Source organism: Moschus berezovskii, chromosome 3, assembly GCF_049115385.1.
Source record: "Moschus berezovskii isolate FMDL1 chromosome 3, NW_MosBer_1.0, whole genome shotgun sequence".
NCBI classification, from domain to species: Eukaryota; Metazoa; Chordata; class Mammalia; order Artiodactyla; family Moschidae; genus Moschus; species Moschus berezovskii.
Window position 1 is genome coordinate 124,640,863 of NC_142462.1, and position 27,802 is coordinate 124,668,664.

Here is a 27,802-nt window from a genome sequence, read left to right on the forward strand (position 1 = left end):
AACCACGTGTGTAACCATAAAAATCCATGGAAAGGTTTCTGGAATATCTTGTTATCTTTTGTGTTTCCTCCCTTATTTTCCAGTGCCTTCTATCCCATGGACAAAATAGCAAAGGCATAAGACTTCCCTGGCAGTCCAGTGGTTAAGACTGCTTCCACTGCAGTGGAGAATGGGTTCAATCCCTGGTGGGGGAACTAAGATCTTGCATGCCCCTGGAGGTCAAAATAGCAAAGGCTACTACAGGACGCGGTGATTTTTTTAACCTGATTGATCTCAGCCCAACCAGTTGAGCTTGAGAATTTACATCAGTTTTCTCTCGTCAACTGTAGGGTTATGAATAAAACGGCGTCACTATGAGGTTGGCTACTGCTGTGTGATCACACTCAGTTTTGTTCGACATTTTCTGACCCTCATGGGCTGTAGCCCACCAGGCTCCTCTGTCCATGGGATTTCCCAGGCAAGAATACTGGAGTGGGTTTCCATGTCCTCCTCCAGGGGATCTTCCTGACCCAGGGATTGAACCCGCATCTCCCACATCTCCTGCTTTGAAGGTGGATTTTTTTTTTTAACCAGTGAGAAACCAGGGAAATTAGTAAAGACTGTATAAAAATGCTTCTGATCTTTTGTCTGCTTGTGTATTACTTGGTGCAGGAGGGGTTCTAAGAACCAGGAGGCATGAGCTGACTCCAGTTCCAGTGAAACCCTTGCAGTTTCTTTGTAGATGCTTCATGTTTGCAGATACTGCAGAGCTTACACACCTGCCACCAAAGCAGAGGTGCTGTTAGCATTTCCTGAGTGCCTACGAAGTTCCAGGCACTGTTTCACCAGCTGATTAAACCTTCACACTGTTTCTGTATGGCTGACTCGTTGCCCCCTGTTTTACAGATGGAGGCATTAAGTTTCAGACAGAATGAGAAACTTGTCTCCTGTAACTTAGATTGTAAGTGGCAGAATCTGAACTTGACCCCATGTCCACTTGGCTCAAGATCTCCATCTTTAACTGCTCCTCACACAGCCTCCTGTGAAGATAATGCCCAGAGCTGCTGTGGTGATGGACAAGCTTTTCTCATTTCTGGAATGAAAGCCAGTGACGGTCACTGAGCACTAGTGTCTTGCCTGAGGAGTGTGTGGTTTCAGAGTCTGATTGCTGCCTCTGAACCCCGGATCTATGACTTAGTTCTAAGCCTGCTTTCCTGTCTATAAAATGAGCATAATAACAATAACAGCAACCTCCTGGACCTATCCTAGAGATTAAATAAAATTACCCATGTAAAGCATTTAGCACAGTGATTAGTAAGTTTTTAAAAAAATGTTAGCTATTTTTCAATATTGAATGCCCTGTGATAAAACATAATGGAAAAGAATATGAAAAAGAAAGCATATATGTGTGTGTGTGCATGTATGTATGTAACTGAATCACTTTGCTGTACAGTATAAATTAACACAATATTGAAAATGAATATTTTGTTAATTTATACTTCAATAAAATATATTGTTAATTTATACTTCAATAAAATAAAAATTAAAAATACTAGCTATTTTAATTATCAGGCAACTCCCAATGTAAACATGGATGGAGTTCCAAAAGTGCATCTTACATTTGGTTGTTTGGACTCAGAACATATAAAGAATAGTAGAATTTCTATCTGCGTGTGCGCATGCTCAGTCACTCAGGTGTGTCCCACTCTTTGTGACCCCCTGGACTGTAGCCCACCAGGCTCCTCTGTCCATGGAATTCTCCAGGCAAGAACACTGGAGTGTGTTGCCATTTCCTCCTCCAGGGGATCTTCCTGACCCAGGGATCGAACTCGCATCTCTTGTGTTGGCAGGTGGGTTCTTTACCACTGCCCCATCTGGGAAACCCAGAGGTTCTATTTGATTCCCCCATAAAATGCTGTTATTGTGTGTTGCTGGCAATGTATGCTCTTAGATTTGCATCCCAGAGCGGAGGTTTTGCAGGATGAGGATGGAGCCGGGAACCATCTACTTTTCCGCGGGGTTGTTCTTCCTGGGTGGGGGCGCGGGGAGGGTAGGGGGAGAAGTCCAAGGGCTCTCAAGCTGCCGTGAGCCCTTGCTCCGAGGTCCTCTGAGGTTTGCTGCTTCAGTACCACGCTCTTCCTGCGGTGGTCATGAACTGGTCAGCGCCTCTGGCAGCTGTCCAAACCTTAAAAAACCAACAGTCCTCTTTCCCCCTGCACCCTTGCCCTCTGTGCCCTGAGTCAAACATCCCATTTCCTCAGTAGCTGGCTCAGGAAAACAGCCGCTAATGTATGATGATCTGTGAGCCCTTAACCTCCCCAGAGCTGTTTGCAGTTTTGAAGAAATGGAATCTAGAGTTTCAGGCGGTGAGACAGAGAGCAAGCCCAGCACCGCAAGTGCTGGGGTATTAATGGCGCCCTTCTTCCAATGCGGTTTTGAGAACGACGGGGCTGATTGATGCCCCACCTGGTTTCTTACCTAATACTTTTATGACGAAGATACTTTGAGGCAGACCAACTTCATTTGGAAGTTTGACCTGGGATCGTGCTGATGCTGAAGCTCCAATACTGTGGCCACCTGATGCGGAGAGCCAACTGATTGGAAAAGACCCTGGTGCTGGGAAAGACTGAAGGCAGGAGGAGAAGGGGACGACAGAGGACGAGATGGTTGGATGGCATCGCTGACGTGATGGACATGAGTTGGAGCAAACTCTGCAAGACAGTGGAGGGCAGGGAGGCCTGGCCTGCTGCAGTCCATGGGGTTGCAGAGTTGGACACAATTGAGGGGCTGAACGACAATGACATCTCTCTTAAGCCGATCTTGTCGTCTTCATCACCCCTTCCCTTCTTCCATTCCTTAAGCCAGTTTTTTTTTTTTTTTCCTAAGAGCTCCTGGATTAAAAAAAAAAAGATGGTTGTAAGGTAGACTGACTCTGGTAAAAACTGGGACCTCTGATAGGGTTTGTGCTTGTTCAGTGACCAAGTCGGGGATTGTCGATGTATTTATGCGGGACACAAGCAATACATGCAGGCCGCTGACGGAGTGTGAGGGTGACGGATCACTGATGACTCAGTTCCCATCTTGTCCAAGCCAAAACTCAGGACACATGATCTGACAAGTACAAATAAACTTATGAGACAATGGAGCCAAAGAATTGAAACTGGGATGCATGCCAGAGATATGACAGCTGAAAGAGCCAGACAGATAACCAGAGAGAGGAGGCTTGCGGGGCAGCAGGAAGAGTCTTGACATTTCTATATTCCCGTGTCATGGGCAGAGACCAAGATGAATAGCCCAACGACCCACGGCGCCCCTTCCAAACAGAACCGGGAATTAGTGATGCCCTTTCTACAGCACTGGAGCAAAAAAGACTGCATGCCTGCTCCGCTCCCAACCAGCACTTCCAACTGCTTCTCAAGCATCTTTCCTGGATGTCCAGGAAGTGCCTCAAAGGGAACTTTGATCTTTGGTCCCAGTTCACGGCTTCATGATGCACAGACCCATCCAAACTAAATATAGTGATTTTCTTGTCTCCCTCTTCCTCACTTAAAAATCCAGCTGGCCCCTGAGATACATTCCTACCACTGCAATGTCTTTTCTATTCCTACTGCCATCATGGTCCTCTGTTTTAACTGCTTCATTGGTTCCCTAGTTGATACCCTTGCATTCCATCTCCTTCTCCCTATTTTTCTCAGACACACATGCGAGACACACACACACACACTGTCCTCCCAAAACACTTTGCATATTTATTGTCTAGAATAAACTACAATGCCCCATAATAGTGCTGAAGGTTTTCCTCGATTTAATTTCAAACTCTTCTTTCTAACTTCATCTCAGTCCCTGCATCCTGCATTGACTTATACGGGACTAGTCATTTCCTGAAATAAGCCTCTGTGCCTTTGGAGAAGGAAATGGCAACCCACTCCAGTGTTCTTGCCTGGAGAATCCCAGGGACAGGGGAGCCTGGTGGGCTTCCATCTATGGGGTCACACAGAGTCGGACACGACTGAAGTGACTTAGCAGCAGCAGCAGCAGCCTTTGCAAATGCTATTCTTCCTTTTCCACTTTTTTCTGTTTTATTTTCAAATGTCTCTTTCTCTGTGGAGCTTATCCTGGCTCTCCTGATAAGAATGCATCGTCCTCTCCTGGGCACTCCCTACATTGTCCCCACGCGATTCTAGCACAAAGACTAACGTGCCTACACCTGCTCTTTGACATCCCCTCACAGGTGTGCATCTTTAGACCCCCATCACTTAGCCCACTGTCAGCATCTAAAAAGTACAAGTGCAAGTGTTAGCTGCTCAGTCATGTCCGACTCTTTGAGTCCCCATGGACTGTAGCCTGCCAGGCTCCTCTGTCCATGGGATCCTCCAGGCAAGAATACTGGAGTGGGTTGCCATACCCTCCTCCAGGGGATCTTCCCCACTCAGGGATCAAACCCTGGTCTCCTACACTGTGGGCGGGTTCTTTACCGACTGATCCACCAGGGACTTGCTAATAAATGCATGAAGTCAGAGCTGAAATCCAGATTGAGGGAGTTTGGCTTCAAAGTCTGTACTTCTCACCATTAAAGACTATTTAGCTTTGAATCACAAAATCTTTAGCATCATGACAATGAAGTGTCCTTGGTCACAAGGGAGAGCTGTTAGGAGACATGAATGATTCAACAAAGCTCATCTCCACTAATGGAAAATGATTACTGAGGGCAGGTCAGTCCTTTTTAATACCTTAGTTATCACCCAAACAGCTGGATTGGAGCCATGTGATGTGGCCACAGAAGTCTAGGTTTAAGAGAATTACTAATCAAGGGAAAGAAGCCTCTGAGAATCAGGACAGTGATGATACTGAACACTTTCCATATTATAATGCCTGGTATTTTTATAAGCTAACTTGAAAACTCAGAAAAATCCCTCCTTACAGATAAGGCAGTGAAAGCTTAGAGATATTAAGCTACCTATGCAGAAACATATTTAAGTTCCTGAGATGAGATTTGGACACAGTTCTGAAAGACCTCAAAATTTAGACTCTTTACATACGTCAATAAACAAGCAAAATTAATTGTATACATTTTCTGTTGGTACAAACTATTACAACCAAAAATATCTGGATTAAGAATATGATGTAATTTTTAACTGATAGCTATTTGTTATCAGTTATAATTATTGGGAAAACAGAGAGCAAGTGTTTTTCTGCAAACTGGACAGAGAGGCCTGGCGTGCTGTGATTCATGGGGTCACGGAGAGTCGGACACGACTGAGCGACTGAACTGAAATGAACTGAACTCTTGCTTTGAATTCATCATGCACCTTGATAAGTGAGAAGCACAAAAAACAGTAAGATAAGACTGGAAACATTGTGATGGTGAGTCCAGTTTTCAGGTACACATTGTTGCAACCAGAGTTTCAGCCAGAGGAAAAGACAAATTCAGCAGGCATGGGTTCTCACTTTACACCTTCTTATCTGTTACTGTTCAGATAGAAACTCTTTTTTTTTTTTTAATTTATTTTTAGGCTTCCCTGCATGTGGGATCTTAGTTCCCTGACCAGGGATTGAACCTGTGCCTCCTGCAATGGAAGCATGGATTCTTTTAAAAAAAAAAAATTTAGTTTTTTTTTGTTTGTTTATTTTTGGCTGCACTGAGTCACTGCTGCTTTGTGAAGACTTTCTCCAGTTGCACCAAGCAGGACCTATTCTCCAGTTTTGGTGTTTGGGCTTCTCTTTGCAGTGGCTCTGCTTGTGGAGCATAGAATCAGGAGAATGGGCTCAGCAGTGGCGGTACATGGGCTTAGTTGCTCCATGGCATGTGGAATCATCCTAGACCAGGGATTGAACCCAGGAAGCATGGATTCTTAACCACTGGACTGCCGGCTGAGTGCCAAAGAATCGATGCTTTTGAACTGTGGAGTTGGAGAAGATGCTTGAGAGTCCCTTGGACTGCAAGGAGATCCAACCAGTCCATCCTAAAGGAGATCAGTCCTGGGTGTTCATTGGAAGGACTGATGTTAAAGCTGAAACTCCAATACTTTGGCCACCTGATGTGAAGAACTGACTCATTGGAAAAGACCCTGATGCTGGGAAAGATTGAGGGCAGGAGGAGAAGGGGATGACAGAGGATGAGATGGTTGGATGGCATCACCGACTCGATGGACATGAGTTTGAGCAAGCTCTGGGAGTTGGCGATGGACATGGAAGTCTGGTGTGCTTTAGTCCATGGGGTCACAAAGAGTTGGACACGACCGAGCTACTGAACTGAACTGGACTGCTGGGGAAGTCCCTCAGGTAGAAATTCTATAAGTTTCCCTGCACATCTTCTACTGTCCAAAGGGACCAAGTCAATATCCAGTGAAGATAACTTGAAATGGTACAGTCTTGCTTTCTTTATTCTCTTATATTAATGAGTGTGTGCTGCGATGCTTCTAAACAATGAGTGTGTGCTGCGATGCTTCTAAACAATGAGTGTGTGCTGCGATGCTTCTAAACAATGTTCCAGAATGAACATCAGTAAGGAAACTGGTGGCCCCGGGAAGGCAGCTCCTCCAAAACCTGTTGCTTGCGAGATTGCACAGTGGCAAGAAGCATTTGGGCCAAGCTCTTGGCAGAACGTCCTGTCCAGATTGCCTGGCGTCCAGTTCTACTACTCAGCAGTTTCATTCCCATTGGCAGAAGAATTAGATTTTTATTGGATGCTATTCAGTCTTGAGAACATATAGTGATTGCCTAATGGGAGTCCTTGGGCATTTGTTACTGGAAATAGAAGACATTCAAGGTGAAGAGCTCAAAAAATTTCAAAGTGTATTTGAAATTCTCAAAGGACTGGATTGTTCTGAAGGACTGAATGTTGAGATTCTTTCTGGCTCTAACACACACTGAACCTCTGCTTACCAGATGCTGGCTTCAGACACTTTCAGTTCAGTTCAGTCGCTTAGTCGTGTCCGACTCTGCGACCCGATGAATCACAGCACGCCAGGCCTCCCTGTGCATCACCAACTCCCGGAGTTCACTCAAACTCATGTCCATAGAGTTGGCGATGCCATCCAGCCATCTCATTCTCTGTCGTCCCCTTCTCCTCCTGCCCCCAAACTTTCCCAACATCAGAGTCTTTTCCAGTGAGTCAACTCGTCGCATGAGGTGGCCAAAGTATTGCAGTTTCAGCTTTAGCATCAGTTCCTCCAATGAACACCCAGGATTGATCTCCTTTAGAATGGACTGGTTGGATCTCCTTGCAGTACAAGGGACTCTCAAGAGTCTTCTCCAGCACCACAGTTCAAAAGCATCAATTCTTCAGCGATCAGCTTTCTTCACAGTCCAACATCTCCCTATTTTCTCGAGAATGCCTAAAGAAAGTGCCCAGAACAAAATTAAAGTTTTACTGGCTTCCCTGGTGGCTCAGTCAGTAAAGAATCTGCCTGCAATGCAGGAGACCTGGATTTGATCCCTGGGTCAGGAAGATCCCCTGGAGGAGGGCATGGCAACCCACTCCAGTATTCTTGCCTAGAGAATCCCATGGACAGAGGAGCCTGGCGGGCTACCATCTATGGGGTTGCAAAGAGTTGGACAGGACTGAATGACTAAGCACATATCTTAATTGAAAAGTACAAGCCTTGGTTTCCTTATTTGATTAAGAGAGGTTTTCATAATATCTCCCTCTTGGGATTATGACAATTAAATGTGTGATGGACTGAAAAAGCTTCTGTAAATTATTGCTGTCATCCAGTCTTCTCCCTAAGAAGTGGCTGGGAAATAGTTCCAGATAAAACCATAATACTGTTTGGCAGAACAGAAGACCTCATTAGAGTGCATCTCTCCAGACCTCAGCTGTAGATGCTGACAGAATAGGTGCTTGATTCTGATGAGAGGCATAAAGATGCCCCTGTCCTGAATGAGAAGATGAAGTGGATTTGCGCTGAAATTGGAAGGATGAGTGAGCTCTGCACGGAATCGGGAAGGGTGGAGAGCATGGGGTAGGCAAAGAAGAATGTTCTAGATGGCAGAGCCTGCCTGAAGACCAGATGATAGAGAGGGTTTGGTCTGTTGTCCGTCGTGTCCAGATGTGTCAAGGATGTCTCTTGAGATGAGATTAGAAAGGTGACTTGGGGGACGTCTCTGGTGGCCCATTGGCTAAGACTCCCGGTGCAGGCGGCCTGGGTTCAATTCCTGGTCAGGAAACTAGATCCCACGTGCTGCAGATAAGAGTTTGGATGCCACAACGCAAAGATCCTGCCTGACGTCACGAAGATCCCCAGGGCCACAACCAAGACCGCGCGGCCAAATTGAAAAAAACAAAACAGGTGACTCGGGAGCAGATTCCGGAGGATCTTGGATGCCGCCTGAGGGTTGGGATCAGCTTCTCCAGCCAGAGGGAGTCAATGAAGATTGTGGGGAAAGGAGACAGATGTGAGGGACAGAGCTCTGGGTTTCGCCAGGTTGCTTCTAGCAGCACAACTCACCTCAAAGATGTCTTGGATGGGGAAGCTTGGAGATGGGCCGGCGGTGGGTAGCTACGGAGTAGTTTAGCAAGAGTGACGGCAGGAAAAAGGCAGAGGGATAGGCATCAGGGATGTGAAGAGACTGAAGGAACAGTGCAAGTGGGGAGGCGGTGGAGGGTCAGCTTTCCGGTTGAAATCTTCGCCGTGGGTGCAGGCAGAAGCAGCAGGACTGATGTGAATAAAGTCAGTGTGAGTCGCTCAGTCGTGTCCGACTCTTTGCGAACCCACGGGCTATAACCCACCAGGCTCCTCTGTCCATGGGATTCTCCAGGCAAAAATACAGGAGTCGGTTGCCATGCCCTTCTCCAGGGGCTCTTCCCAACCCAGGGATCAAACCAGAGTCTCCTGCATTGCAGGCAGATTCTTTATCATCTGAGCCTCCAGGGAAGCCCCTGGTGATTTCCTTCCCAGTCTTGTGGTTTTAAGTCGGTTCCCAACTCAGCACACTCTGGCCAATCAGCTGCAGCTTGGACCCCTTTTTCCCACCATTGCCAAGCCCTCTGGGAGGTCCATTGAGTGCACTGACAGGCCCTTCCTCTTGAAGGAGGGTGCCAGCTACTTTCAAAGGAACGGGCCCTACTTTGGGGGCACTCCTTTCTCTATTTGCATCCTCATGGCAACAGAGAACACACTGATGGCTTCTGCCCACAGCTTTGCAACTTAAGATTCACAGAGCTGGCTGGGCAGCTTTTCAGGACAGCCTTTCGTTTTTGTGTTCTTTTTCCTTCTTGGCCCAGCAAGACCAGTTAAATGCAGGAAATGAAGATCCCATTGTCTGAGTGTGCCCTGACTGAATTCCATTAGATTGACAGGCTCTGTAAGTCCTGATTATTTTAAGTTGTCTTCGTATGCATAAAAATGCATTGTAACCAGCATCAAAAATGTTTGTTAAAGGTTCATTGGAGAGTGATGCTGGCTTATCCAGATCTCAGGAGCGTAGTTATGAGACAGTCCTGTTGTCTGCCATGGAAGAGATGCTGAATTCTATACAGGAAGGCTTCCTGTTCCCACGTTTCTGGCCCTTTAGGAGTTGGGGGATGGAGGAGTAGGAGGTCATTGTTGGGTAGAAACATAGTGAAGAGAAGCCTCTTTCTGCCATGGAAAGTCAACTAAAAAGTCCTCTCATTACAAGGAGAGAGTAGAATTTTGCAAAGTATATTGGAAGGAGCAAACCTTAGCAATACAATTAACAGATTGTACTTGAAGCGCCTCTTACAGAATGGGAGGTTTGTTTCTCTGTGGGTGTTTCGGCCTTTGTCAAAAGGGATGCCATCAGTCTCTGATCCATAGGAATTTATGACCTCAGAAGAATAACAGAGAATATGCTTTGATATATAGAAAAACTCAGTGAAAACACTAACACAGAAATCTCACAGAAGGCTCGCTTTTATTTGCTTTTGATGATGACAAGAAAGCAAGTAAAACAATGTTACGTGTAATTGAGAGGCTTAACAACTGCTGATGACTTCCACTTATTTAGGAACCTTCCATTGAGTGGCCACAAAACGTCAGAAGTGCCCGATAACCCAAAGACATAAAATTATCGGAGACATGCTTCCACTCTCAGACTGGTGTGCCAGGGGCGATGGAAGCGCAGCCGTCGTGATGCCATCAGATAAGCGAACACGTGGACGGACGTAGGAGGCTGCCAGGGTCCAAAGGAGAGCGCGATGGCTCTTTCTGGAAGCTGAGGGAGAGCTTCAGAGACAGGCAGAGCTCCAGCTGGATCAGCAAGGAAGAGGCTAGAGGAGTGAGCGACCATATGTGGTTTCATCAGGAGAATTACGAGTGAGGCAGAAACTGTTCATTCCCCATGCATGGGCTAAGTTGCTTCAGTTGCGTCCAACTCTTTGTGGACTACCCTACTGTAGACCTGGAGAAGGAAACTGCAACCCACTCCAGTACTCTTGCCTGGAGAATCCCATGGACAGGAGAGTCTGGTGGGCTATAGTCCCTGGGGTCGCAAAGAGTCAGACATGACTGAGTGACGAACACTTTCACTACTATAGACTGTAGCCCACCAGGCTCCTCTGTTCAAGGGATGCTTCAGGCAAGCATAATGAAGTGGGTTGCCATGCCCCCCTCCAGGGGATCTTCCCGACCCTGTGTCGGGATCGAACCTCTGTCTCTTTTGTCTCCTGCATTGGCAGGTGGGTTCTTTACCACTAGCGCCACCTGGAAAGTCATTCCCCTTACGCTCATCAAATCCCATCCGCCTCAGGTATGGGTACCATATGCTTCTGAAGACATGATGAAGCTCCTCGCCAGCCCAGGGGTGTCGTTTTAATCTAAGGCATCAATCTCCCTCACCAGTGACCGCTTTTGGTACAAGCCGGTGTTACCATGAGCTAAACTGTCTCCCCCAAAGACATGCTGGAGTAGTTACCCCAGTACCTGTAAAAGGGATCTTATTTGGAAACAAGGCCTTTGCAGATGAGATCAAGGTAAGATGAGCTCATTAGGGCAGTCTTAATCCAATGTGACTGGTCCTTATAAGAAGAGAACACCAGGGACTTTCCTGGTGGTCCACTGGTTAAGATTCCACGCTCCCAATGCAGGGGGCCCTGGTTCGATTCCTCATCAGGGAGCTAGACCTTGCATGCAGTGACTAAGTCTGTGCAGCCAAACGCATGCGTGCTCAGTTGTCTCCGACTCTTTGCCACCCTACGGACTAGAGCCCACAAGCCTCCTCTCTCCATGGACTTACCCAGGCAAGAATACTGGAGTGGGTTGCCATTTCCTCCTCTGGGGGATTTTTCTGACCTAGGAATCGAACCCGCCTCTCCTGCATTTCCTTCATTGGCAGGTGGATTCTTTACCACTGAGCCACCTGGGAAGCCCGGAACAGCCACGTAAATAAATTTTATAAAAGAAGAGAACGTCAGGTGATGATGCAGAAACAGAGGGAGAGCACGGCGTTGAGACGGAGGCAGAGACTGGAGTGATGCCTCTATAAGCCAAGAACACCAGGGATTTCTGGGAACACCGGGTCTCCTCCCCGAGGCTTCAGTGAGGACTGGTCCTGCTGACATCTTGATTTTGACCTTCTGCCCTATCGTGAGACGATAAATATCTGTTGTTGTAGGCCATCAAGTTTCTAGTACTTCCACAGTGATGTCATCCAACGGTTGAATTACCCTGAAATTTCTGGATTTTCTTTATATGGAATAATAAAATTTGCTCCTGTGCCCCCTTAAGAGGACTCTGTTCCCCGCATGTGAAAACGCCTTCACTCAAACATCAAGGGTTAGTGGGGTCGAGAGGACACATTTGAAGTCAGGAAGTCTTTTGCTTGCTACCAGTTGCTGGCCTTGGTCGCCATTTCCAGTAAGTCCTTTGCAGAAGGGACACTCCCTGAAAAGGGACCGCCTTTACTACTAGCCAGTTCCAAATCCCACTAAGGCTTCTTCCTGGTGAAGGTGACAGGGCCATCTATGAGTCTTGAGGTCCTCCGGCCGCCTCGTCCCAGAGACCCTCTCCCGCCCCACCCTCTCCACTGAGTGTTCCTCCATCCACCCTCTGGGTTTCTGCTTAGGCACCGTTGCTCTGAGAAGGCTTCACTGACTCCTAAGACAGGTGTAGGTGCCCTGTTTGGCTTTTTTTAAAAAGAATTCTTTATTTATTTTTGGCCACTCTGTGCTTTCTTTGCTGTGAGGCTTTCCTCTAGTTGGGGAGGGCGAGGGTTCCTCTCTAGTCGTGGTACTCAGACTTCTGCTGTCTCTCACAAGACTCGAAAGTCTCGTGGGCAGAGGGACTTCCCTGGTGGCCCAGAGTCTAAAACTCTGTGCAACTAAAGATCCTGCGTGCTACAACGAAGACCCGGTGCAGCCAAGTAAATAAATAAACATTAAAAACAAAATAAAAGTCTTAGGAGCAAAGACTGCGAATGTCCCACTTACTGTTTCATGCCCCATCTAACGCAAGGCCTGTCCCATAATAGGCACTTGATAAATATGTGTTAAGTGAATGAAAGAGGCGGCAGTGCTGACTGTCTGCAATCTAGAGTTTATCCACAGCATTCTGATGAGGGCCATGGAACAGTGGGGTTGGCCAGGGCTTTGGCAAAACACAAAGGAGGCAAGTGAGCCTTTGCCCCCAGCCTCGGGGTCCTATACAGGGTTTCCTCCACACTCCTCACCTTTCTTTTCTTCCCACCTTCTACTCTTTCTAGGTCCCCCAAAAAGTTTCTAGATCTGGGCCTTATTTGACCTGAATAGGTTAAGAAAAAAAAACAAACAAAAAAAGGAATCATCATGGGTTATCTAACGTGATCAAGTAATCTACTACAACTTCTCATTCGGAAAAAGTTTAAAAATGCTTTTAATACCAGTTACACTGCGTGGAACTACGTCTCCAGAAGAGTCCTAAAAAGTAAGGTAAGGAATACATCATGGTGGGGAGGAGGAAGCAAGTGGGACCTTCGCGACCTTCATAACATAGTTGGTAAGTGGTACGTACTTTGGTCCGGGTTCCAGGAAGATCTTTTGGACATCACTCCACCTTTGATACTTGAAAATATGTTCCATAATGATCCTGGTGTAGTGTCAACCTCATCGACGGTCAATCACCCCTTAAAGCTGTCCGTGCATTTGTTGCACAGGCTTTTCTTCTATAGAGGAAAGCATGCAGTGTTCTGACAGGTGTAAGAATTCTAAAGTCAAGTTTTTTTTTCTTTATTCAGAAAACATTTGGGTGTTTCCCATGAATGCACCAAACACTGTGCTTCGCATCCTTGTCATCAGTGGGAAGACATTCAGAAGCTGTATGTAGCGGAGCTTATAGCCTGCTATAGGAGTACAAATAAATATATATACACGGTATAAATTTGCTCCAAATGTTGTGAAGCAAAGCAATAGATTGCTGAGAGAGTGAGTAAGGTGCAGGGGGGAGGGGCACCTAGCAGATGAGCAGGGACAACTTCCCTGAGAAGGTGACATCTGAGCGGAGACTTAAAAGGATAAGGAGTCAGGCTTCGGGGTCAAGTTCACCGCAAGTCAGTTAGAGCTCACAACCTCTCCCGCAGCAAGGTGGGACGTACGGGCAACCCGGCCCCGCTGCCAGCACTAAAGATGGCGGGCGTGCGGGGGCGTGGTCAGGGCGTGTCCGCGTGGTGATTGGTCAGGCGGGGGTGGGCGGGGAGTCACGCGGGCCGGCGGCGAGCATCCGGGCTCCCGGCGGCGGCGCTGCGGAGGCTCCCGGGAGCCCGGCGGCGGCGCGGGGCGGTGAGCGGGCCGGCGGCTGGGGCAGCGTCCCGGGCCGGCCGTGTGGGCCGAGCATGGCGGGCTCCCTGCCTCCCTGCGTGGTGGACTGCGGCACCGGGTAAGAGCCGCGGGCGCCCGCTGCGGCCCCGCGGCCCGGCCCCCGGTCTCACCTGGGGAGGCCCGGGCCCGGGTCGCGGCCCTCGGCGGTGCAGGGGCCCCTGACTCGCTCATCTTGCTGGGGAGGGAGCCACGGGGAGACGCGGCCTCCCCGCCTCGTCCCCGCGCTCGGCCGGGGCTCCCCGCGACCCCTGCGCCTCCCGGGGGTGCCGGCTGCGCGCCTCGCTGCCGTCCCCTCGCCTTCCCTGCTTCACGGCGCCCCTGCCTTCTCATTCAAAAGTGGCCCTCGTCCTGGGTCCCCAAGCGCATGCCCTTTCTCCTCGCTGATAGGGCTTCTTTATCACTTACTTGTGGGAGGTTTTTACAACCGTCTCCCAAGTTGACATCTTTAAAATTTTTTTTTTTTTTGCAGCCCACTCTGTCCTCTTCCAGTGTTGAATGGCTCAGTCAGGCTAAGGTCTTGCTTGAGTTTGCCTAGAGTTGCCTTTGCACTTAAGAATGTTAAAAAAGACTCCATTTTGAAAAACAGAAAAACCTAAAACGTGGGAAAGGATGTTGGTGGTAGTATAGTTTCTATCTCTGTCCCCCAACCCCCCAGCCCGTTATTGTGGGCCGTGATTGCTTCTTTTGATGTTGAGATATGCCAGAGAGACTCTTCGGAAATCTCCCGGTCCTTTCCAGTGGCCCACGCTCGGCTCATTTTTAGGAAGGTGCTCGCTGAATCCATTTAGCTTTTGGTTGAGAAATTCAACCTTGCCTGGTTGCACTGTAGGTGAAGTGCTGAATAAAATAGGCTGGGAGTAAGTTTAGCCTCTTAAAAAGATTTTTCAAGATGGGATTTTAGTCTTTTTTTTTTTTTTGCCACAGAATATTCCATGACACGTTCACCTTAGCCTTGATTCTTCTCTGTAGAGAAATGCACTTGGTTTAGTTTCCTTGACAACCTTGTGGGGGTGTCTTCCTTAATTTGCTACAGTCCATCTCCTACGGATTGTTCTTTCCTTTTGCTGCAGAAAAAGGAGTGGTTTCAAGCTGGAAAAAACTGCCTCTTTGCATGTGTTAATTTTCCTTTCATAGATACACGTTGTACCAGAAGTTTGGGAGCTGTTTATTTCAGTGGTGGTTCTGCTAACCAAAACCCGAGCCAAAAGCGGTGTTGATGCGAACACCCTCCCAGGTCCTGGCTTCCTTCTGTGTCCCCTTCTCCCTCCATCTAGTGTTCCCCCACACCCACCTGAGGTCTGGTTGTATCAGGAGAGAAGGCAGCTGGTCAAAGAATCTTTCATCCCCACATTTGAGGTTTTTGTGGTTTTGGTCTCATAAAACTGTTGAAATACAAAGCATTTCTTAGTAGGAGCAATAAATTGCGCCCACAGGGTTTGCCATACCTCTAATATTAGTAAGCAGGGAGCCTTACTCATCATCCTTGCTATAAATATCAAACGTGTGGTGCTCAGTTATGACCGTTTGAGGTAGGTGCTATCGCACCTGGCGGTATAACTTCAGGATGTCTTTGTTTTCTGGCCCCAAGTTATGTTATCGTCTTCAGGCTGTTGTAGGCGTTGTGTCAGGACTTAGAAATAGTGGCCAGGAATCCTCCCAGTGGGCTTCACATGGACATAGTCTGTTGTGGAAATGGTGATGGTCAGCCAGGAATTTCCAGTGTCCAGTGTGTGGCCAGGCGGAGGAGCCTGGAAGAGCCCAAGTTTATTTAAGCATATTACTGCTTCTTATATTTTCTGCAGAGCCAAGTGATTTTGGATTGACCTTTAACTCAAAATAGGATAAAAAGGGATAAAATGCAGATAAAAATAACTTGGACCGAAGAAAAGAAGGAGCCTGGAAAATCACCTTAAACTGTGGGCCCTTAGTGCAGCTGGTTTGGCCTCAAGCTTGGCCTTCCTGTATAACGAGATTATGAGAGAGTCATCATCAGTAATGTAATTCCTGTCATCAGGGAAGAAGAGAAATACCTGTTTCTCAGGTGAAAAAGCTTTTTCTAGTACTAAATTCTAAAAGAAAAATTCACACTGAATTATACATAGTGGGCATTTATGATTGAGAAGACAGTATACTGCTGCTGTTGCTGCTAAGTCACTCCAGTCGTGTCCGACTCTGTGAGACCCCATAGACGGAAGCCCACCAGGGTCCCCTGCACCTGGGATTCTCCAGGCAAGAACACTGGAGTGGGTTGCCATTGCCTTGGTGCTTTTTTAAAATAGCAAATAAATTTCAGCCTGGGAGCCTGGCCTCATCTAATAAATCCTGAGACCAGCTTGGTGAGCACAGGTGTTCTGGGGGCTGGGATGACATGGACCACGGCTCTGCCTGCTCCACAGACAAAGCTTAAGTGAGTTACTGGGCTGCAGAGTGTTTGGAGAATAGCCTCACTTTTCCTAACTGAACTTGTCGTTTTGAAGATTTTTGTATTCTTTAAACTTATTTTGAGAAATTTCAAATCTACTGAAAAGCTGCAAGAAGAGTACACAAAAAATGCTATATAGTCTCCATCCAGCATTCTGACTACTAACGTTTGCTTTATTGTTCTCTCTATACTTGACACGTTATCTTTCTGAACTGTTTGTGAGTTGCAGCCATCCTGCTGTTACCACCAGGGTACTTCAGTGTATCCTTTACGAGAGCAAACAATCACAGACCAGTGATCAGAACCAGAAGATGTAACGTTTATGCCGGAGTGTTGTCTGCTCTGCATTCTGGGTCCCGGGAATGGTCCATCTGTGTCTCTGGACGCTCAGCTCTCTGCCCTCATCCAGCACCGTACACCGTGTTTGCTTGTCATTTTTTTTAGTCTCGTTTCCCTGGACCAGCTCCTTAGCCTTTTTCTGTCTTTCAGGACGTTGGTATTTTTGGCAGCCAGTTGTTACGGATAATGCGCCTCAATTTACGCTTGTCTGGTGTTTCGTTACAGTAGACAGAGGGTGTGTGTTTTTGTCAGGGGTACCAGAGAAGTTACGTCAGAGCTTCTTAGTGCCTCAGATCAGAAGCTTCCCACCCCTTCCCCACCGCCAGCGTTATTGAGATGTAATTGACATATTACATTGCATAAGTTTAAGGTTACAACGTGTAGATTTGGTGTATTTGTGTGTTGCGGAATGATTATCATATTGCATTACTGACACCTCCATCCTGTCATTGTAAATACCCTTTTCTTGTAATCTAAGATCCACGCAACTTTCAAGTATATAACAATACAGTGTTGCTAATATCATCTCTGTGCTGTCCGCCATCTCCCTAGAACTTAACTCCTCCTATCAGAGGCTTAAGGCAGTTGATGAAGTTCACTTGGATCATTGGATATAGTGCCGTCCACTAGATTTCTCACTGTGTGGTTACCGTTTTCCCCTTTGTAATTCATGTCTTTTGTGGAGAGAGGTTACGAGATTGTGTAAATACCCTGTTCTACCTTAAAACTACTCACCCATTAGATTTAGTATCCATTGGTGGCATTTTTGTTCTAATTGATGATTACAGCAATGGTTGCAAAATTGTGTGTGTGTGTTTTAAACTCGAGTATTACCTACGTTTACTAGTTAACATTTTACAGAAAGGGTGCCCTTTCCAGTAGCGCCCATTTACTTCCCGTCTGTGTGGGTTACGGTTTTCAGAGTTACTTACGTGACTCTCCCTCCGCTCAGTGGTTTATGGCTTCTCACTGCCCTTCCTTGTTTTTGTGCTTCAGCTGTCCAGTAGAAGCAGCCCCGTTCAGGCTGTCTCTGGTCGTCTTGAGACATGTCCCCGTCGGTTTTTGAGCATTCTGTTTTTATCAAAAGACTGCAGTGGAGTCAGTGCTGTGCATTTGCCTTTTTTTGCATTTTTTTTTTTTCCTGGAGCATCTCTGAGACAGGTTTCTAGAAGTGGGACTTCTGAGTCATAAGGTACTTGTGCCGGATCGTGTCAGATCCCACCCCGGAGTGTGTGTCTTCCCAGCGACGTGTGACAGTGCTTACGTCTTCTTACAGACTCGTCTCTGTAATTGCCGAGTTAAAGAAGTTTTTGTTTTGTTTTGTTTTTTTTTTTACCAATCTGGAAGGTGGGAAATGATATCGTTTTAATTTGAATTTCTTATTATGTGGGAAGATGAGTGTCTTTCCACGTGATGAAGTGGCATCTGCATTTCCGTTTTCTGTCTTCATTTCTCCAGCCCGTTTTTCTGCAGGCCTTGGGCCTTTTGCTGCTTTATTTTTGGAGGCTCCTTGTGGATTAGGGTGTGTTGAAGGTCTCACAGGCCACCGCCAGGTTCAGAGATTTGCTGGGAACAATCCCAGGATGACAGTGAAAAGGCAAATGCAAAAGCAGCCAAGGAGAAAGGCGCGTGGGGCGGAGTCTGGGGGAGCCCGCCGCGGGCGTCCGGAGTCCTTTCTCAGTGGGGTCACTGGCACGCAGCATGACACGTGTGCGGCCCTGTTCACTGGGGAAGCCCCTTATACACTCAGTGCCCAGAGTTTCTCTTTGAGGGGCTGGTCGTGGCACCTTCTGCCTGGCACAAACCAAGGTTCCAGCCCCAGAAGGAAAGCGGCTGTTCAGCATCCACTGTATTTGGGGCATGGTGGGAACCCTCCTGAAATCTTAAGTTCCCAGATGCCAGCCCGAGGCCAAACTTCCAAGCAAACCTTCACCTTCACCTTGGTAGGAAGAGCAGGCTGAGGCATATGGCAGCATCAGCCCTTTGTGATCCAAGCTGCAAATACATTTTCCCCGTGTATCGTTTGTCTCTTGCCATGCAGAGTCTTTTTTTAAAGCAGTAGGTTTATTTATCTTCTCCTTATTGTTGTTGGATTTTGAATCATAGTTAAGATGGGTGTTCCCCCTCCCCGTTCCCAGATCCACTTGAGAATTTATCCTGGGCTGGGGTATGAGGAATGGACCTAGTTGGAGCCCATTCTGTCTTCTTTTCTTCTGGCTGCCCCGTTTATCTCAGCCTCATTTATGCAAAACAAAAAGTGTAACAAAACACTGCTTATCTATGCAGTTGTTTATCTCTGGATTCGTTTTGGGTGCTTGAACCTGTCTGCTTATATGGCAGCATCTCTGAGTTTTAACTCCTGAGGCTTTATGACTTCATATCTGATGAGGTTGGTGTCCCAGCCACCTCATTTTTAAGAGTATAAATGACTCTTACTTTATTTGATAGTAAATCATCCAGAAAAATAAATCACTGTGTTCACTGTAAAAAAAATTGTTATTGTCAGAGAATATTGTTTGGGCTTTTTAGTCTTTTTTTTTTTTTGGACTTTTTATTTTGTATTGAGGTATTGCCAGTTAGCAGTGTTGCTATAGTTTCAGGTGAACAGCGAAGGGACTCAGCCGTCCATATACATGTATCCACCTCGTTAAACAAAAAAAATTACTATTTGTTTATTTGGCCGTGCTGGGTCTTAGTTGCTTCACTTGGGGTCAGTTGGAGCTTGTGGGATAGTCCCTGAGCAGGAATCAAACCCAGGCCCCCTGCTTTGGGAGCACAGGGACTTAACCAGTGGAGCACCAGGAAGTTCCTCCGCCTCATTTCGTAAAAGTGTTTTCCAGTCTATTCTTCCTTATTATTTCTCCAAATGGACTTCACATGCAGTTTCTGCTTTTAGTTCTGGGGGCAGATTGCTGATGGTATTTTGATTTGGATTGCGTTAAACTCATATATTAATGAGGACTGTTATATTTATGATACTGTCTTCCCATCAGAGAATATGGCGTATTCTTTCCATCAGTTCAAGTCTGTTCTGTGCCTTGTAGGAATATTGTGTTTACCTCAGGTAGCTTTCTTGTTAATCACCTAGTTATGTGATTTTTCTTTTTGGTTATTGTAAATGACGTTTTTTTTTTCCATTCTATTTTCTATTTTTCTTCACTATATTAAAGTCACTTATTTTGTGTTAATTTTATAATCTGCTTCTTTACTAAATTACTAAATGATTTTTATTGTTTGAATGAATTTTTTCCCTTCATCTTTAGGGTTTTCCAGATAAGAGAATTTTGTCACAGGCAAATAGAGATTGTTTTCCCTTTGCATTTTTAGGAGCTCTGCTGCTGCTGCTGCTGCTAAGTCACTTCAGTCGTGTCCGACTCTGTGTGACCCCATAACGGAAGCCCACCAGGCTCCCCCAACCCTGGGATTCTCCAGGCAAGAACACTGGAGTGGGTTGCCATTTCCTTCTCCAATGTGTGAAAGTAAAAAGTGAAAGTGAAGTCGCTCAGTCGTGTCCGACCCTTAGCGACCCGACGGACTGTAGCCTACCAGGCTACTCCATCCATGGGATTTTCTAGGCAAGAGTACTGGAGTGGCTTGCCATTGCCTTCTCCGTTAGGAGCTCTACTTACTATTTTTTCTGACACGCTGCAGTGGCCATTGCCTCCAAATAGTGTTAGCTAGCAGTGGAGTTAGTGGGCATTATCCTTTCGTTCTTATTTTAGTGGAATAGTTTCTGGTGTTTGTAAAATAAGTAAGATGGAGGCTTTTGGGCCTCTGTTTGTGTGTATATATACACCTGTACAAATACATGTTAAGAAAGCTATCCAAATATGTTAAGAAGTATCTGTCAACTGCTGTGTTTTGGGATGTTAAAACATGAATGCGTGTTGCAGGTTACATGGTTTCTTTATCAAAAACGGGATGTGCGGTTTTCTTTCTTAGTTCATATAGTGGATTTCCTGATGTTGAAGTACTCCTGCATTTCGCAGCAATCCCCCCTTGATCATCATGCCTTATTTTTTGATGGGTAGGTAGATTCTGTTAATACTTTATTTAGGTTTTCCCACTGGAACTTAGTATGCATTATAGTTTAGTTTTCTGGTGAGTTCTTTGTCAGAGTGTGGGATCAGTATTACACGACTTCGTGAAACAAAGGAAGTTTCCTTTCTTTTTCTGTGCTCTGGGGTAGTTTAAGTGACTTTGGGATTATCTGAGTTTTAAGGTCTTGGTAGAATTTCACTGCTCCTGTAGTTCTTCTGAGGCTGGTTAGATGCCCCATCTCGAGTCAAATCCATTTTGGTTATATTTGTCTAAAAACAATTCTGTTTTATCTAAATTTTTCAAATTTATGTATAGAGTAGCCATGATTTTCACAAATCTCTGTTTTTATGGGTATGTTTTCCCTTTGTCACTCAAGTTTATCTATCTTCATCCTTTTTTCTTCAGGGCTTAGCTAATAATACGGCTGTGTTGTGGATCTTTTTATTTTTTTTTTTAAGGATAAGCTTTGGGGTTCACTTATCTTTTCTGTTTTTTTGATTCATTTATTTTTACTTTTATCTCCTCTGCTTTCCTTTTCTTTTTTTTGAGTTGGATATTAAATTCATTTTATTTTCCCTTTGTATTGAAAAGGCATTTGATATTGTGAAAATTTGGCTGTTAAGTCTTTAAGATTTATTTTGGATGTGAGCCATTTTTTAAAGTGTTGAATTTGTCTGTTTTGTGTCTGTTTCTAGTTTTGAAAGTATCTGAATTGTGTCTGTTTCTAGTTTTGGTGTTTTGGCTGGGAGGTTTGTAGGATCTGAGCTTCCTGACCAGTAATGGAACCCACACCCCCTGCATTGGAAGGCAAACTGTTAACACTGGACCGCCAGGAGAGTCCCCAGCTCTGATGTCTTTAACTGTATGTATCACTTACTGGGATTTGGGTGTAGTTTATCGTTACTGTTTTCAAGACATTTCTGTGTTTTTCTTTTGAATTTCCCTCTTAACTCAGTATTTCTATACTAGTATGTTTGAAAATTTTCAAATAGAAGGGCCTTTTCAAATTTTGTTTTTAATTCTAGTTTAATTACATTATGGTCAGAGTGCTGTTTATATTCTCTTCTTTAGACTTCACTGAGTCTAAGATATGGGCAGTTTTGTGAATGTTCTCTATGTACTTGAGAAGAGGTATATTCCCTGTTGGTGTGTTCTGAGTATATCTGTATGAGCTATCTTATTACTGATGTTATTGAGGCCTTCTGCTTATTTTTGTCCACCTCAGTTCAGTCGCTCAGTCGTGTCCGACTCTGCGACCCCACGAACTGTAGCACGCCAGGCTTCCCTGTCCATCACCAACTACCGGAGCCTGCTCAAACTCAAGTCCATTGAGTCGGTGATGCCATCCAACCATCTCATCCTCTGTCGTCCCCTTCTCCTCCCGCCTTCAATCTTTCCCAGCATCAGGGTCCACTTACTTGTCCTTAACTGAGAATGATGTGTTAGGTGTCCTGTCTTTAGTGTGTTTCTTGTTTATTTCTTCTTGTTCTATGAAAGTTACTGCTGCCTTGTTTTTTAATTAATCAATTAAAATTTATTTATTTATTTTTGGTTGCGCTGGATCTTCATTGCTGTGGGGGCTACTCTCTAGTTGTGGTGCGAGGGCTTCTCATTGCAGCGGCTTCTCTTGTTGCAGAGCACCGGCTCTCGGCACTGAGTACGTGTGCTCGGTAGTTACGGCACACAGGTTTTAGTGGCTCCACAGCTTGTGAAATCTTCTCGGACCAGGTGTCGAACCTGTGTCCCCTGCATTGGCAGGCAGGTTCTTATCCACCGCACCACCAGGGAAGCCCTGCCTTATGGAATAGATCAGGTCTGTAGATTTTGCGGGTGATACAGGTGGCTTCCCTCATAGCTCAGTTGGTAAATCATCTGCCTTGTCAATTCAGGAGACCCAGGTTCGATCCCTGGGTCTGGAACATCCCCTGGAGAAGGAAATGGCAGCCCATTCCAGTCTTCTTGCCTGGAGAATCCCATGGAGAGAGGAGCCTGGCGGGCTACAGTCCACAGGGTCGCAGAGTTGGACGCAACTTGGCGACTGAGCCACCACCACAGGTGGATTGTTGTTGGGATAGCTTCTGTCTTAACGGTCTTCGGGTCTTTCCTCTTGAGCTGGTCACTTTCCCCAGAGAGTGCACTTCTGACCCTCTGCCTGGAGGGCCGGGTCTGTGTTCTGAGAGCTGGGTTAGGGGCAGTGTGCACGTCTCAGCTGTCAGGGTTTTCTGTGTTCAGTCGGGTAATTCTCAGAGTGGTTCCTGGACTCGCCCAGGCCCGGTGACCTTGCTTCACGCTCCATGTCTTGCTTTGCACTCCCAGAGTCAGCTGTGGGGACTTGGGGGTCGGGGAAGAGCAACCCCCACCCCGGTGCGGGGTTGGGGGGCACGCTCATCTTGGCCCGTGTTTTGGGCCCTTCAGTCCTGGATCCACAGAGCCCCGTGCAGCTGCCCATCGCGGGGCCATTCTTCAGGCTCCCGGGTGTGTGGGACCGGTTTTCGGACATCCCCAGGGCAGTTAGCGCTGATCCTCAGCTCTCCAGGGCCCGATTCCTGCAGTTGCCGCCCCTGCTTTTCTCCCTGTTGTGGTTTCTGCGTCTTAGAAAGAATCATTTTGTTTTGGTTTTAGTGGGGCTTCAGGACAGAGTGAGATTGGATCACGTGTTTAGTCTACCGTTTTACCCTGGAAGTCAGAATTCACTTGATAATGCCCCAGACCCATAAAGAGGCCACATGTCACGATATTGTATTTACCAGACACTGAGCGAAGGTGGTGCTGGTGGTAAAGAACCCACCTGCCGATGCGGGAGACGTAAGAGACGTGGGTTCCAACCCCGGTCGGGACGATCCCTGGAGGAGGGCACAGCGGCCCACTGCAGTGCTCTTGCCTGGAGAATCCCATGGACGGAGGAGCCTGGTGGGTACAGTCCCTGGGGTCACACAGAGTCAGACACGACTGAAGCGACTTAACACGTAGAAGAAGTGGACGTATCTATTGGGTAATGTAAAATTTACAGGCCAAATAGAAAAAACAACGAAGACTATTGGATTTAGGTAAAATAATCATTTTGAACTTAGATATTTAGCTGTGTCCTGTAAACAGAAACTACCATTTTCTATGTGACAACCCAAGGAATGTTTGAAGAACATTAATTATATATATATATTAATTATATATTAATTTTTGCAGTATACAGTGTGTTGCTGCTGCTGCTGCTAAGTCACGTCAGTCATGTCCGACTCTGTGCGACCCCATAGATGGAAGCCCACCAGGCTCCCCCGTCCCTGGGATTCTCCAGGCAAGAACACTGGAGTGGGTTGCCATTTCCTTCTCCAGTGCATGAAAGTGAAAAGTGAAAGTGAAGTCGCTCAGTTGTGTTGGACTCTTCACGACCCTATGGGCTGCAGCCTACTGGGCTCCTCTGTCCATGGGATTTTCCAGGCAAGAGTACAAGAGTGGGGTGCCATTGCCTTCTCCGATACAGTGTGTGGAGTGTGTATTTTCTAGAACACTATCATTAAGATCTGGGAACAATTTTAGTTTTATCAAAGTCATGCTCTGAGGCAATGTAGTCACTTTTTTTTTTTTTTTTTAAACAGACCATCATAGAAGTGGGTAGAGCTATTCTGGTTGAATTTGGGGTTTGAGACTAGACCTCACAAGGGGTCTCACACAAAAGAACCTCCGTCCTTGATGCAGTTTTAGAAACGCTGTTTTAAGATGTGACATTTCCGCTTTCAAACATAAATTGGTTGAGCTGACACCGTCCCCTGCTCTAGACACACGGCTGTAGGAGGAATGTATGTGAGTGCGTCGAGTTGACACTAGTCAGATCAGCCCTCACCGCAGGCAGTTACTGCTGTGCGGAAAGGGGCCTTTAACGCAGGGGGCAGAAGACGCTTCGCCCAAGGACCTTTTAAAATGTTCGGGGCGAATAAGGATACTTTGTGTTTGCAGACAGAGCCATCGGAGGCTACCCGAGAATAGAGTGGAAGGTGAAATGGGTGGGTGGGTGTCAGAGTGGGAGCGAGACTTCTCAAGGTACCTTGTGAGAGTGTTGGGAAGTTTGAAGTGCAAGAACATACTGGGTTAGTAGGCAGAGTTGTCACTCTTGGTCCTGCCTTATGCAGCCCTTGATTCTGTTTCTGTATCTTCTGTCTGTTCTGATTTCCGAATGAGAAGACGCTTCAGGTCCGGGATGCTCGGAAGGTGGCACTCTGTTTGAGAGGACTGCTGTCTGTAAGCAGGGTTTATGTGTTTTGAGAATGATGCTTGGCTGCACCATGCTAGCTGTCCTTTGGGAAGATAGTTTTCAGATAAACATTAAACAAAGCCTTTTAATGTGAAAGTTGTCAATCTTAATTCTTCAAGTACACATGCTTGGGAAAATCTGACTGCTGTATCCCTTCACGTATGGGTATATCGGATGTTCACAGAGCTGGAAGGGAAATGAGTGTAGGGAGACACTTTCAAAGTGGAAACTGCAAAGGAGATTGTTCAGGAAAATAATCGGTAAATTTGATCATCTAAATTGTTTAAACGATTATCTTTCAGAAAATGTATAATTGCGGGTAAGCTACAAATTCAGAAAAATTAGTAATATATGTGAGCAAACGTTACATCCTCAGTGTGTGAAGTGAAGTCGCTCAGTCGTGTCCGACTCTTTGCGACCCCTTGGCCTGTAACCCGCCAGGCACCTCTGTCCATGGGATTCTCCGGGCAAGAATACTGGAGTGGGTTGCCTTTCCCTTTCTCCAGGGGATCTTCCCACCCAGGGATCGAACCGAGGTCTTCCACGTTGCAGGCAGACACTTGACCATCTGAGCCACCAGGGAGCCCTCAGTGTATAAAAGTTTACACAAGTTGATGATACCAAAAGTCCAGTAGAAAAGTTGTCTACAGGCAGTTCATGGAAGAAATACAGTTGGTGACTATACATCAAATAATATTCAGCAGTTGATTGAAATTATTGACTATGAGGTCCTTTTACTTTTTGGATTAGGAGATCTTTTTCTAGAAACGGTCAGTCATATTTAGCATTGAGGTGTAGGGATTGATACTGGGCTTCCCTGGTGGCTCGGTGGTAAAGAATCCACCTGCAGTGCAGGAGATGCCGGTTCAATCCCTGAGTCAGGATGATCGTGGAGGAAGGAATGGCTGCGCACTCCAGTATTCCTGCCTGGGAAATCCCATGGACAGAGAGCCTGGTGGGCTGCAGTGTTCGGGGTCACAAAGAGTCAGACACGACTGAGCAGCTAAGCAGCCACAGAGGGGCTGTTATTCCCTGGTACTAATGAAGAGGCGGAAGCTGGGGGGGTTCCTTTACTTCCTGAAGTCCCAGAGCTGGAGCTGCGCTTTGAACCCAGCACTGCGGGCCCTGTTTAATTCCCTGCAGTGTGAATATGTCTGCCTCGCAGCTGTTTTCACTATGCACCTTCCCACTAAGAACTGCTTTCGCTGCATCCCATAGATTGTGTGTGATTGTGTTTTCCTTGTCATTTGTCTCAAGGTATTTTTTAATTTCCTCTTTGATTTCTCTGTTGACCGATTCGTTTTTTGGGTCAACTATTTTCAAAGTATATTTATATATGACCAGTAACATGTCTGCTTCATTTTTGATGATTGTATAGCATTTTATTGAATGATTGTAATATATTTATTTAATTTGATGGCATTTGAGTGTTTCCAGTTTTTGTTGTTGGTTTCCTATTATTCTGCTGTAGAGAACATTTTTTTGTGCATTTCTTTTTATACATATGAAAGTGCTTCAGTGGGGTAAATTCCTAGAAATGTGCTATTTGGAGAGTGGGGTGTATGCATTTAAAACTATATGGATAAAATGGTGTATGCATTTACATTATTGATAAATAAGATGAAACTTCTCATTATAGTGAGACTTTAGCTTTTTGATTGTAAAACTAAGTGTAATTTTCAGTGTAAAATTTACTACCGCATTCTTCAGTATTGGCCCAGATTTTGAATGGTTTCGCGTTAAATTTATAGGTGAGTGTAGTGATAACATGTGATGCTTCTTTTAAACCTTTTGACTCTTCCTATATGAGTGAGGTGTGTCTCTGTCTCCTTGTATATGGGGTGTTCTTCCCATCATATGTCTTATTCTCAGGGGTAATGTTATTCTGTGTTGTTGCTGTTCTGAATGGCATCTTTCCATCCAGCATGTATTCTTACTTGTTACTGGTAGGAAAGTTGCTGATTCTTGTCTCTTTTTTTGTTAGAACGTGAGCATGAGGATGGGGAGCTTGCACTTTATAAAAGTTCAGAGATGACTGCATGTGATATATAGTTGAGTCAGTGATTCCTGCACTGGTTGTTCTTCAGAACCGTGGCTGAAGGTGGTGGGGAGGAAGGAAGGGGATGTTTAAAATAAAAAAATCCAGGTGCCTTCTCTGTGACTCTGGGAAAGGCCCTGGGAATCTGCATTTTTCAGAAGCTTCCCAGGTGATCTGGTCAGTCACGCTTACTACTTTCTTTTCAGATGCCTTCCCAGATAATCTTAAACGCACCTGCCAGATAATGTAAGTCATGATGCTGTGAAAAGTGCAGTCTGAAATCATGTTTCTGACAGGTGACCTTTTTTAAAAGAACCTAATTCTCATCATTTATTGTATGGTTTTTAAAAATTTATTTATTTTTACATGACTTTTTTGTTTTTTTAAATTGAAATATAGAGCTTCTCAGGTGGCGCTAGTGGTAAAGAACCTGCCTGCCGAACCCGGAGATGTGAGAGACTTGGGGTTCAATCCCCGGGTCAGGAAGATCCCCTGGAGAAGGAAATGGCAACCCACTGCAGTATTCCTGCCTGGAGAATCCCATGGACAGAGGAGCCTGGGGGGCTACAGTCCAGGGGGTCACAGAGAGTCGGACAGGGCTGAGCACACGGAGTATAGTTGATTTACCATGTTGGGTTAGTTTCTGGTATGCAGCACAGTGATTCAGTTCACTGTGTTGTTTTTCAGATTCTTTTCTTATAGATTATTACAAGATGTTGAATATAGTTCCCTGTGCTGTGCAGTAGGACCGTGTTGTTATCTGTTTTGTGTACAGTCGTGTGTATCTGCGAATCCCAAACTCCTGATTTACCCTCCTTCCCCTTGATCGTCATAAGTTTGTTTTCTGTGTCTGCGTCTGACGGGTGAGCGTTTTGGGGAGCGTCGTGCGGACCATGGCCGGTCTCCCCTCCTCTCCCCCTCAGGGCCCTCATATGTGCCTAGTACGTCGTTCCCAGCTAGCAGTCTGGTTGGAATCTATCTTTGCAT

The 27,802-nt window shown here is 46.1% G+C and overlaps 1 protein-coding gene across 2 annotated transcripts in view; it reads left to right on the forward strand.

Moving 5' to 3' along the window:
- Positions 1 to 13,627: 13,627 nt before the first annotated feature.
- Positions 13,628 to 27,802, forward strand: part of ACTR3B (actin related protein 3B) — a 74,561-nt gene continuing 60,386 nt past the window's right edge. For both annotated transcript variants that reach the window (XM_055421622.2, XM_055421626.2), the window contains exon 1: positions 13,628 to 13,787. In XM_055421622.2, coding sequence (XP_055277597.1) covers positions 13,744 to 13,787 — 44 coding nt within the window. In that variant the 5' untranslated portion in view covers positions 13,628 to 13,743. The remainder of the gene's footprint in view (positions 13,788 to 27,802) is intronic.